This window comes from Oncorhynchus clarkii, chromosome 27 (genome assembly GCF_045791955.1).
Source record: "Oncorhynchus clarkii lewisi isolate Uvic-CL-2024 chromosome 27, UVic_Ocla_1.0, whole genome shotgun sequence".
In the NCBI taxonomy this organism is placed as follows: Eukaryota; Metazoa; Chordata; class Actinopteri; order Salmoniformes; family Salmonidae; genus Oncorhynchus; species Oncorhynchus clarkii.
This window is the reverse complement of record NC_092173.1, coordinates 3,359,421-3,372,142: the sequence shown is the minus strand read 5'-3', so window position 1 is coordinate 3,372,142 and position 12,722 is coordinate 3,359,421. Positions and strand designations below refer to the sequence as shown.

The 12,722-nt window shown below is 41.8% G+C and overlaps 1 protein-coding gene across 1 annotated transcript in view; it reads right to left on the bottom strand.

Annotated features, from left to right (window-relative positions):
• Window positions 1-10,151: 10,151 nt before the first annotated feature.
• LOC139385840 (tetratricopeptide repeat domain 12) overlaps window positions 10,152-12,722 on the bottom strand; it is a 39,644-nt gene continuing 37,073 nt past the window's right edge. The window contains exon 21 of the mRNA XM_071131089.1: window positions 10,152-11,701. Coding sequence (XP_070987190.1) covers window positions 11,632-11,701 — 70 coding nt within the window. The 3' untranslated portion in view covers window positions 10,152-11,631. The remainder of the gene's footprint in view (window positions 11,702-12,722) is intronic.

Genomic DNA, 12,722 nt, shown 5'->3' with positions numbered 1-12,722 from the left:
CCTTCCAGTTCTCTGCTGCCAATGACTGGAACAAACTACAAAAAATCTCTGAAACTGGAAACACTTATCTCCCTCACTAGCTTTAACCACCAGCTGTCAGAGCAGCTCACAGATTACTGCACCTGTATATAGCCCATCTACAGTATAATTTAGCCCAAACAACTACCTCTCCCCCTACTGTATATATTTATTTTACTCCTTTGCACCCCATTATTTATATCTGTACTTTGCACTTTCTTCCACTGCAAATCTACCATTCCAGTGTTTTACTTGCTATATTGTATTTACCTCGCCACCATGGCCTTTTTTTTGCCTTTACCTCTCTTATCTCACCTCATTTGCTAACATTGTATATAGACTTATTTTTCTACTGTATTATTGATTATATGTTTGTTTTACTCCATGTGTAACTCTGTGTTGTTGTGTGTCGAACTGCTTTGCTTTATCTTGGCCAGGTCGCAATTGTAAATGAGAACTTGTTCTCAACTTGCCTACCTGGTTAAATAAAGGTGAAATATATATATATTTTTTAAATCAGCATACAAGGCCACACCCTGTACCACCTCCTTAAATATGTAATCTATCATCAGGGTGAACAACACTGGACTAACCACACTTCCCTGAGGAGTACCATTGTCCACTTCAAACCACATTGACAATTCTGACCCCACCCTCAACCGTATGACCCGATCAAACAGGAAGTCCATGATCCAGTTATACAGACGTTCCCCAATGCCCAATGCACTCAGCTTGATCAACAACCCGTCCCTCCACATGGTATTGTAAGCTTTTTCAAAATACACAACATTCATCACGCCTTTTATTTTCAGGGCCTTGGCTATCTCTGTACTAACTGTCACCAGGGCATCCATGGCAGACCTCCCTCTGACCAGACTTTGCCTCCGGCTATCCTACATACGTACATTTTGGCTACAACGCAGCTTGCTAATATACTATTGGGATTGCCTTCTGAACGATCCACCAATGGGATCTGCCACTGATTATTCCAATCTCGCAGAGAGCAGAGTCGTAAGAAGCATACCTGAGGGTTGTGTCCATAGACACTCAAACCTCAATCCATCACTAAAACAAGCTTTTTCATGCAAGGAGGTTTGATTGGGTAAGGCCCCTGGCTTCTATTCCTCCTTTGCACTCTAATTGGTTGGGTACCTGTATCTCATCTACATGGTGTGCAGAGTGACACAACTCTGTTAACTTTCCCAAACACAATTAAGAAGTGATGAATTACGGACCAACACATTTCATATTCTGTTCTGTTGGCAATGCTACAGTGAACACTGTATATGAGCTTTGCATACAATGATATTCATTAGCATTTATTCATGCATGTGTATGAAAGTACCAGTCATCCATCTGAGCATTGTGGAAGGTGTTTAATCATTTGAGCTTGTGGCAAATCAGGAACAAACTGTTGTAGCAGTTGAGGTAATATGGTGCATGATGAAGTAGTGCAGACAGAGCTGTTAATAAGTTGTCGGTCTCATTTGTGTCTTAGTGAAAGTAGCCCGTGATCTGTATTGCTTTTAAAAGCAATTGGCCAGGTATGATAATATGTGTCATGCTTGAGATGATGTTTGAGAATCATTGAGAGGATAATAAACTTTTTTTTAACAAACAATTACTTCCAGATAGTGGCAGGGTTAGAGGACTTAGTACAAGAGACTAGAAATAATAATATGGTGTGTACACAATACGCACATCGTGTTAAAATTCACATGATCATAAAACACTCTTGATCGTCAATTCATCTTCACTGTGCACAGTTGTTTGGTGAATTAGCAATTGTTACCATGCAAAAAAATTGACCAAGATAATCGACCATCAGGTAATCTGTTCTGTACATGTGTTTCTGTGTCATATTACTACAGTGTAAAGGTAAGGCATTCACTGCGTCGGTGAAGGGAGTGAGATTTGGGACCACAGAAGCTCTGCCCGGGAATCACTTATTATAGGAGTGAATTGGATTGATTCTGGTCAGTGTCTGGTCTGGTCTGCAGACTGACGTGATTGACCATTGTCTCCTACTTGGCTATGGTAGGATCATGTCTCCTCTCCGCAGGCAGCCGCAGCACGCTCTGGACTCTGAGTAAACCATCCAATCGGCCCTCCGCCGTCTATAGGCCATCCAGAGAAGCAGCAGGGTCCCCGTCATCAGCGAACACCCCACCACCATCCCCAGGATGACAAGCATAATCTCCATCTCAGCTGCTGTATCTGAAATGCATACAAGTAACACAAGTTGTCACAAATGGCATCCTATTCCCTATATAGTGCACTACTTTTGATCAGGGCCCATAGGGAATAGGGTGCCATTTGTGATGCACAACAGTCTACACACAGCAGGCACTCATTTCCTCTCTGATAAGGATCTTTTGAGCGTATTATCAAGACTGGTCACATTTGATTACTTAGTCGTGCTAATAATTACCCATCTCCCCCGGGAGAGAAGAATTCTCTGCTCCTTTCAACATGGGACCAAAGGATATGCGGTTCTTCAGATTGGTGATAGCCTCTGGACCCTCTTCAGAGAAGAGGTCTCTGTGCTGAAGACACTGCTGCAGTCAGAACAGAGAAAAACATGGTGTGTGTGTGTGGAAAACGATGAGTTGGAGGAGATAACCGGTAATTCCGATGTTTCCGGGTCTCCTCCAGTGCTCCTCTGTTATTAACATGCCTCAAACATGTTGCCTCAGTTGTTGTTGTTGTTGTTTGATATCAATGTCAATGGAAATAAATCATTTTATACAGCACATAATTAATCTTCTAACAATAGTGAGGTTTTAGTTTGAAGGCTACATGCAAGGCTATATACCTCAAACAACACATAAAGGCCTATTATCAGCTTGAAGGCAGCACACTAGGTCATATGCTAGGAAACATACTAAACAACACATAAAAGGCCTATTATCAGCTTGAAGGCGGCTCGCTAGGCTAGGCTACAGGCTAAACAATAGAAATTGAAAGAAATTTAGCTTTATGAGAATGTTCCATCTCCAGCTATTCCAATGGGGGGGGGCATCTCCATCTCAGTATCTCAGTAAGTCTCCTTGTTTCCTCCAATGGCTCTAAGAAAAGTGAAATAGAGCCCTAGACACCACCTCCCTCCCCTTTCCTCCTCCCACTACACCACCCAAAGCCCCAACCCTGTCCAGGATCTCTAACTCTTTCACACAATCTCTCCCTGTCGACGTCACACAGTTCACAAAATATCAACACATGCTCTCCCATTTCCCCCACTGAACACTCATCACACAGACCTGTTTCATGTCTCCCCATCATCCACAATGTGGCATTCAGACCTGTGTGCCCGAACCGTAGTCTAACCCACACAACTTCCCCTCTCCTACATCCCATACTCCCCACCTCTTCCTTAACTGATCGGTGAACGCGATAAAATTGCCTCGCCCTTACTACTAGCATCCCAGTCTCACCCTCTCACACTCGGTATGGTTCCTGAGGCAGATGCTCAGATCGCAGTGTAGGTATGCCATGGAGTAATTAATCATCTGGAAGAGACTGATGGTGAAGCTGGCGCGCTTTGACAGGATGCTGGGTAACAGCCTGATTCCTCGCGGGTTCAGCGGTAACCTGGAAGTTCACACAACAAATCACAACAACTGTGGGACTGAGAGGGGGGGTTGAGTATCGGTCGACAGAAGCATAAAAACGTTCACAGGACATGTGATAGGAACGACAACGAACTTTGTTTTGAAGTGAATTTGATAGTGAGTGTAATTCAAATAGCAAAGGTCCCAAATGTTTCCGACAACCGCAAGTCAACACAAAGTAAAGAAGAGTGGAACAATGGAGTTGGTGGTTATCATTGACTTCCTGTTCATATTGATCATGAAGGCCTTGCCATTTGAGGTTATGAGTCTGCATAAATGCCCCCTCTCCTAAAACTGTTATGAGGATGTGTTTATGCGATATGATCTTAAGACAAGTCATTTGATAAAAGCATATTCAGCACTAATTCAGGGATTTATCAGACTTAAAAGATGGATCTTTGGAAATGATAGGCTACTCAGCCGACATAAGCGGAGTTCAGATTGGTCTGGGAGCAAACCTGACCGTAAGGAGACATGTTTCGCTGTCCTTCAATCCCCATCCTAACTGGGGGATTAAAAAGACACTTTTCCAAGTAAATAAAACGTCCCTGTTCAGATATAGGCAGTGGTGGTGGTCCACAGCTAAAGAGTTTATTTACTGTTGGTAGACATTAGTTTTTTTTTCCTGTTTTTTTTTCCGCTCTGCGCTCTCTAAATGTTTCATTTGCCATCCATCCCAGAAATGCTGCTTAATTAACGGCGATAAGACCATCAGCAAGCAAGCCTTGGGCGGTGCCGTCTATATACGGCGAACAAAAATATTCCAACATTCAACACATGCCTGCTAACCTGGATCAAGCGGGATTGATTTGATTCCAGGACATTATTTGACTTGATTGGAATGTTAGTCAGCATTGACAGTTTAGTCCCATTCTGGAGCTGTTGGAGATATTCCGTATATGAAACACAACAATATGAACACCTACCTGGAAAACACATAACAGGTTATGTTGATGTCATCAAGCTGAACAGTGGGCGAGAGACAGCAGGACTTTATCTCTAGGTTCACCTGGCTGTTGTTGGTTTTCAGGTTGATGACCACCTGGAGAATCCCCAGAGCCGGGACCAAGTCTCCGGGCAGAACGTCGCGCTCCAGGTTCAAGTTCATCTCGGCCGTGTAGTTTCCAGTGGCACAAATATCGTCGGAAATGACCGCTAATCTGAAAACAGATTAGAACAAACATGAAACTGATGATTTAAAAAAGCACTTGTGATGCAAATCCATGTTTAAAAAAAGATTGATATTACTGTGTAGTCGCATAGGTATAGTTAAGTTAGCCTATCCAATTCAATTCAAATAACTTGACTAACTAATGTTGAATGTTAATATTAGAATGCACTTTTTAATATCATAATACATTATTTTGTTAATTAAATGAAATATCCTGTGATAATTACCCAGTGAGGAGATCAGGGGATGATAACCCAATTCTCTGGTGCAAGGCCAATGGATCTGACCCACTCCCAGACCCCAGGAGCTTTCTACCAGACTCATGCGCTGGACTTACTCCAGACAAAGCATGGTCATTCCCGACCCCATTAGTGGTCTGTTGCAGTAGTGCACGTGGCAGGGCGGGTTCCTTGGCCCTCAATCCCATGGTCTCATCAGGTCGTGATTGAGTTAAGTTAATGTGGCTGGTGGCAGCTGAACTATCGGCAGCGAACGGCGCCGCCCCTGTGCTAAACCCAGAATGCTCACTTTTCACTTCATGCACTATTGGAGCCTCTGAAGGGCTTATTTGCTCGTTATCGGCAGAAGCATGTGAGGCATTTGAATGCCGTTCCTCTTTCTCCTCCGAATCTGTAAACGAGTCCCATTGGCTTTGAGATGGAGCGCCGAAAGGCATTATCTCAGAAGAAGATTGCCCTTGGCGATGATGCAAAGCCAGGCTGGCGGTAAGTGGCCCTGTGGGCGAGTAATTGTCGGTGGGTGGACTAGTCGATGTGTCATTATACGGACGAGGCGGTAAGAGGGGAACAAGGTGGCTCCCCTTTAATGCCTCAGTGATGTCAGAGGTCATGACGTCCTCTTTAACAATGTCAAAGAGAGGTGTCGCCGGTCCTACACGCTGTAGATGTTTTCCAACAGTTATGGACTGAGAGACTGAGTTTCCTGATGTTGTTGATGTCGAAATGCTTATGTGATGCTTTTGAGCTGAAACATGTTGAATTACTGATGTGTGGGAAGCAGATGTCTTTGCTGCAATATTAGGCGGAATAGTTGACTGCCCAACTGGGATTAACGATTTTGCAGCGGTAAGTGAAAACAGATTTCCAACACTGTCAGGTGTAGAAAATGTTGATTTCACACTCTCTGGAGAGACGTCAAATGTTCCATTCACATTTCTGATTTGATTTGGAGGGCCTGTGCTCCGCGAGAAAGTCGTCATAGATACTTGTTTTTTACCTTTTGTTGAGTGCCTTTGCTGATTGCTTTGCTTATGTTTTGTCGACGCATCGGCATATTTTGTAAGCGTGACCCTATGGGTAGAGAATTGCTGTGGTTTAGACACAATATGTGGCTTCTTATTAAAAGATACCATTCGTGATAGTGTCTGGCTTGGGGTTATCACAGTCTGCACTGGCATTTTATGACTTGGCGCTTGGCTGGAGAATGACTTGTTTTCTTCTTCCAGCGATTCAGAGAGATTTTCAGCCCGATGAATGTCTCTTGCCGTTTCTCCCAACAGTTTCATTAAAAGATGGGAGGGAGACATGTTTGGAGAAGTGCGTTTTTCCTCTCCAGCCAGCCTTTCTGTGGTTTTCATTATCCCATGGTGAACAGTGCTGCTCTTGTCCATTGTCATTTCTGTCACCTCCTCAAGAGAACCTTGAGGCTGAGAGAAGTCAGACTCCTGTCCTCTGTTGTTTTTCAGCTTTGGTATGTTCACATTTTTCAATTCTTTAGGTGGTTCAAGGTTCCCAGCACTGTCTGCAGAGATTCGAAAGGTGTCACCACTCGACTTGATGTCACCGCGACCTACGGCAAGTCTTTGTTCGGTTGACCTTTTCACATCGACGTGTGTTGTTGTCGTCATCATGGCGGACACATAAATGTCTAACTTACTTGTGGTTTCAGAAATACGCTTTGCGGAAAACGTGAGTCCTTTCTCTGTTGTTCTGGGCAACTGAGCATTTACTTTAGCACTTGGCTTCACTGTCTGTGACAAAACAACTGGAGGCGCAGTCCGTTTATCGATACCGTTTGCATTGTCGGCACTCTTAGAATATGGCTTTTTGGACAATGTTCTCATCATAGTTACAGATGCACGTTGCATGTTAGGGACTTCTGGCAGGAGGCTCATAGGCTGCTGCTCTTTGAACAGAACACTGGGCTGTGCTGGCAGGTGGCCAGTGGTACTCAACACAGACATCAAAGATTTCGCACTCCCTGTCAGAGCCTGAGAGGCAGGAGGAACTTTGACAGCTGCCGTGGTCTGCCTCGTAGAGCGGAAGGATGTTGTTGCACTTTGGCTTTCGATTGATGGCATTCTCATAGGCAAGGCTGATTCGTCAATGTGGTCAGTGGTGTGGCTTTTTGATGTGATTATTTCACGAGCTTGGCTAAAGAGAGAATTAAACGAGTCTAGCATACCACTTATCATTGATCCATTGTTGGGGTCATTAGCCCCACTGATGGGGTCATTAACCCCACTGTTGGAGTCATTAATCCCACTGTTTTCAATGTTCTGGTCAGAGAGAACATGGACAGAAGGAGATGGAGCATTGGTGAGAGGAATTGTCATAACTTGTCCAACAGCATGCTCCCGCTCTTCCCCTCCCCCATCTTCTAAACTAAACTCTGTGTCCTTATTTGTAATGTCAACACCTGCCAATGTGTGATTGCCAAGAAAACTATGAAGTAAACTGGAGGATATGTTTTGTAGTTTTACAGATGAATTATCTTGGATTTGAGAAACCAATTTTGACTGGTTTCTGAGATTCACAGTCTTCCCAGATATCTTTTCTTCTTTGTCTCTCAATGATAATAATAAAGTGTGAAAGATCTCTGAAGTTGAAGGATAAGGCATGCTGGTTGTTGATAACAACCTTTTATCAAAAGATTTGCTAATATCACTCAATCTGAAAACTGTCATATTTTCCACCTTTGAAGTAAGAAACACTGTTCTGGTTGTGTTTGCCTTGACTTCAATCGTTCCCGGGTTTGAGAAAGATGTACTAGCAAATGAATCATTCAACATGGTTTTACTGAGATTCATTTCAGAGTTTAATGAGGAAAGGGGTGGTATGAACTCATAATCTAGCCCATCCAAAAGATTTACAGAGAAATCAAATGTGCTCTTTTTGGATGTTTTGGCACCATCAAATACTACTGTTCTGTCCTCTTGTTTCTTTGTTGTCGCTTCAAATGAGCTCGGCATTGAGGCCTTGTGGTGACTGGAGTTTACAGTAAGCATATTTCCATTTCCTCCAAGACTGAGTGAGCTGCCTCGGTCGAAAAACGCAGACAGAACAGCCATTTTTTCTGTTGACGATGGCCTTTTTTCTTGCAGGCAATTCAAACACATGTTTGTCATCACGCGCTCCGTAGTCAAAGAAACTTCCTTTCTGTCATGCAAGATGGATTCTGACTCACTCAATGGATACTGGTTTCTTTCCAATTCCAAAATCCCATTTTCATCTGCGTCTTGGCCTCGTTTTTCCTCATTGTCATTTGACCTGGCCCAGTTATCAATTATGTGAGGACGAGTGGCAGTCACCATAGGTACTCCCAGCCTCCGTCGTGTGGACATAAGAGTGATAGACTCAGCGATTCTTGGATTCCTGTTAACAAGTAGAGAGTGAAGCGGCAATTCTGATGCTTTCTCTTTCTCTTCCTCCACGCCTTTGGACAAATGAGCCACAGGCATCACGGTGCCATTCTTCATCGATTCAAATCCAGCTTCATAATTAGAGATCAATGTGAGATTTGTTTCAGTGGCCTCAGCTGGCATAGGTAAATCGGAGCCCTCTTTCCAAACAAAGCCTCCAGTTGATGAAGCAGCAATTGCATCTTCAGCAGTTGTGGCGTTCGTGAAATTGTGCCTTTCATGTGGCGTATGGAACAAATCTGTCCCTGGGGATGCACTTATAGCCACAGTCTGGAGGTGGCTATTCTCTGTGGGCATTGTTACTGCTCCACCATGACCTTTGTTGTTGTGCTCTTTAGACACAGACTCTATTGAGACTGGAACTTCTGCTGCTGCTGGCGGTGACGGATAGGGATAACCTTGCAGGTCTCCATTTTCAGCTTGCACTACAAGGAGATAAATCTGAGTCAATCGTCTTTTGGATGTCACGAATTGGAAATAATTTACTATGAAGATGGTTAATATCAATCAACATAATGCAGAAATGTTTAATCATGCATGGCGAAATATCCAGCTTGGGTTCATTAAGTCGACCCAAACAGATCAATATTCATTACTATGTCACGTTTTTAATAAGAAACTAATTTGGAATGCACTCTAATTCCCGAATGTGTTGTATACTGTCGCAATTAACTAGCAATTATTCCAGCCTTAACAGAGACAATATCATGATTCATCTGCCAATAAGGACACTAGTCTACTGTTAACCTATTAGTAGCCTCAGAACAAAAGCTGCAGTGAAAATCACTCTTTAGCCATTACCATGAACTATTAACCAATATCTTTTGCTTAACATCATTGCCTTGCAGGGAAAACCACAAGCAGCAAGCAGCAGGAGCCCACCAACATATCATCAATCATACATATATCATATAAAGGCACACAAAAAAGCAAATACGTACCTGTGAGAATGAAAACAAATAGCATTAAATAGAAATGACTGCTCATCCTGTTTATACCAGAACAGGTGAATATTCTTCGAAATAAAAGTGTTGCTTGCAAACCCTGCTTGCTATTAATCCAACACAGGTGGGAGCTGTAGTTTTGTAGATATACAGCCAGTGTGATCACATACGGAGAGCTTTGTCCTCGGCTCATTTCATTTTGATACATGGATTAGATTTCGGTGACATGTACTGTAAACAAGCTCCAGGTCTCCTCTCTTTTCAGTCATCGTGGGGCTGATATGTTAATAGGGATCCTTTTCCCTACTGTTGCTCCATTTCTAAGATGGCATTATTAAAGAGAGAGCGAGACACACACACACACACAAAAGCAGACACACACACACACAAGCAGACACACACACACACATTGCCCTTTTAATTAAACTCATGGTTGTAATCTTTACATGATTGGCAGTGATGCAAAGCTGTTAACAAGCATGCAGTGTAATGATCCATTTAGAGCAGGGGGTCCTCCATGCCATAGATAGAATATATATCCTCAAGCTGTTTACCCTGTGCCAGGGTTTATAATCACATGAACAGCCCTAAACCACAGGAATATACGCTATCATCCTAATCCATTTTCCCCAAACACATCCAGTATGATAATGCTCTTTAAAATCAATGTCAAATGTGAGCATATCAGCCATTTCCACACATGATTAATATACAGTCACCTCCAAAAAGATAGGCACCCTTGACATAGATGAGAAAATAATTTTATTTTACACGAATACAATTGCTCAGATAAAGACAGTTTGTTTAACAAGTAATATTTTTTCTCTCAAAAGCATAAGGGTCAAAATAATTGGCACCCCTGTTGTCAAAGTAGTTAAAAGTTTAGTACTCGGTCGGGTATTCCTAGCACGCAATGACTACATCAAGCTTGTGACTACAAACTTGTTGGATGCATTTGCAGTTTGTTTTGGTTGTGTTTCAGATTATTTTGTGCCCAATAGAAATGAATGGTAAATAATGTATTGTGGCATTGATGAGTGATAAAGTTACAGAGACACTAAATGAATACGGCCAAGACATGCTAACCTCCCTATTATTGGTAATGGTGAGAGGTTAGCATGACTTGGGTGTATGATGTTTGTGCCTCTGTAACTTTCTCACTCGTCATTACCCACAATTCATTCAATATTATCCGTTATCATGGTAGCATCCACAATAACGTTTAGAAGCATATTCTATTCTCAATTTATAATAAAAATGACTAAATACTAAACTTAGCGGTGACAATGTTCTCCCCTATCTGTTTGAGAATACAAATATTACATGTTAAACAAAATCTTTCTCTGAGCAATTGTATTTGTATAAAATAATATTCTCAATATGTGTTTAAATTGAGAATACAAAATAGCTCAGTATTTGTATTATTTATTTTATAAAGTATTTTTTGCTCCTCTTTATCAAGGTGCCAATCATTTTGAACCCCACTGTATGTTAGGAAATGGCTGAGTGATGTTCACTGAGTGTACAAAACATTAGGAACACCTGCTATTTCCAAGACAGACTGAGCAGGTGAATCCAGGTGAAAGCTATGATCCCTTATTGATGGCACCTGTTCAATCCACTTCAATCAGTGTAGATGAAGGGGAGGAGACATGTTAAAGTAGGATTTTTAAGCCTGGAGACAATTGAGACATGGATTGTGTACAGTATGTGTGCCATTCAGAGGGTGAACGAGCCAACTTGGCGTAACTGAACACTTTGCTAATGTTTATGACCTTGTTTGTGTACAAAATGCAAAGAACAACTAAATCCAATTAAAAATAATGACTTTTTGCGTGCACTCTGCTTAGCTATCTGAACATCATCTAAACTTTACGTATGAAATATTATGCCAGCTGGTAGGGAGGAACTTTTAAATTTACGAGTTAGTGTTTCATAACAGAAAATTAAAAACCCTGTGTGAGGCTTAGCTACATTGTCCTTGGGCAACCTGTCATAATACACAACAGAACACAGGGGGGTACTTGGGAATATAAAACCGTGCTACAATTTAAAAAAAAGGCTTAAGAAACAGCTACTTAAAAAAATGTCTGCCTCGGGATATGTTAAGCGTGATATGCTGAATGAAAGGTGTCATTTCCAAATGGCATATGTGAACTTTGTTTTCACGCACAAGAAAGGGATATAAAAAGACTGGGAGCCTTTTTTGGGGTCGGTTGGAAAGACTCATGTGATCAGCTTCATACAGGAGTGGAGTATCTCCAATCCGTGAAGTTCTCTGAGTTTTGCCATATGCCTAGAAACAAAAACAGACAAGAATCATGTAAGCAAACATAATGATGTCCCTCTAAGTTGACCTGTGGGTGAACCTATTCTATTATTTTCTCTCCCCTGAATTGGATGTTGTCATGGGAAGTCAAAAGAGGAGTAGAGACACAGAGCATACTCCTTTAATGTATAGGGTATTCTGTCACTTCGAGATTAAACTTAGAGCACTTCGAGGTTAAACGTGTTTCTGCCATCGCACATCAGTTGGGACAACAGTTACATCCGCATCAGCAGGGTAGAAACAACTTGCTGAAGGCTGCTGTCTACTGCACCACAGAGTTTAGTAGGAGGAGCATATACAGTGCCTTCAGAAAGTATTCACGCCCTTGACTTATTCTACATTCTTGTGTTACAGCCTGAATTCAAAATGGATTAAATTGCTTTTTTTTAATCACCAATCTACAAACAATATCCAATAATGACAAAGGGAACACGTGTTTTAATTTTATTTTAGCAAATTTACTGAGAATGAAATACAGAAATGTTAGAATCACCTTTGGCAGTGATTACAGTGGTGAGTCTTTCTGGGTCAGTCTCTAAGAGCGTTGCACACCTGGATTGTACAATATTTGCACATTATTCTTGAAAAAAAATCTTCATGCTCTGTCAAGTTGGTTGTTGATCATTGCTAGATAGCTATTTTCAAGTCTTGCCATAGATTTTCAAGCCGATTGAAGTCAAACCTGTACTCTTTTTATTCAGGACATAAAGTTCCTTCTTTGACAATTTTTTGGCAGTGTCTGTAGAAAAGCTTATTTTCCACCATAATTTGCTAATAAATTCATTAAAAATCCTACAATGTGATTTTCTGGATTTTTTTCTTCTAATTTTGTCTGTCATAGTTGAAGTGTACCTATGATGAAAATTACAGGCCTCTCTCATCTTTTTAAGTGGTAGAACTTGCACAATTGGTGGCTGACTAAATACTTTTTTGCCCCACTGTAAATACACAGTGGATAATGGGGAAGATGGGTGACACCTGGAGGGTG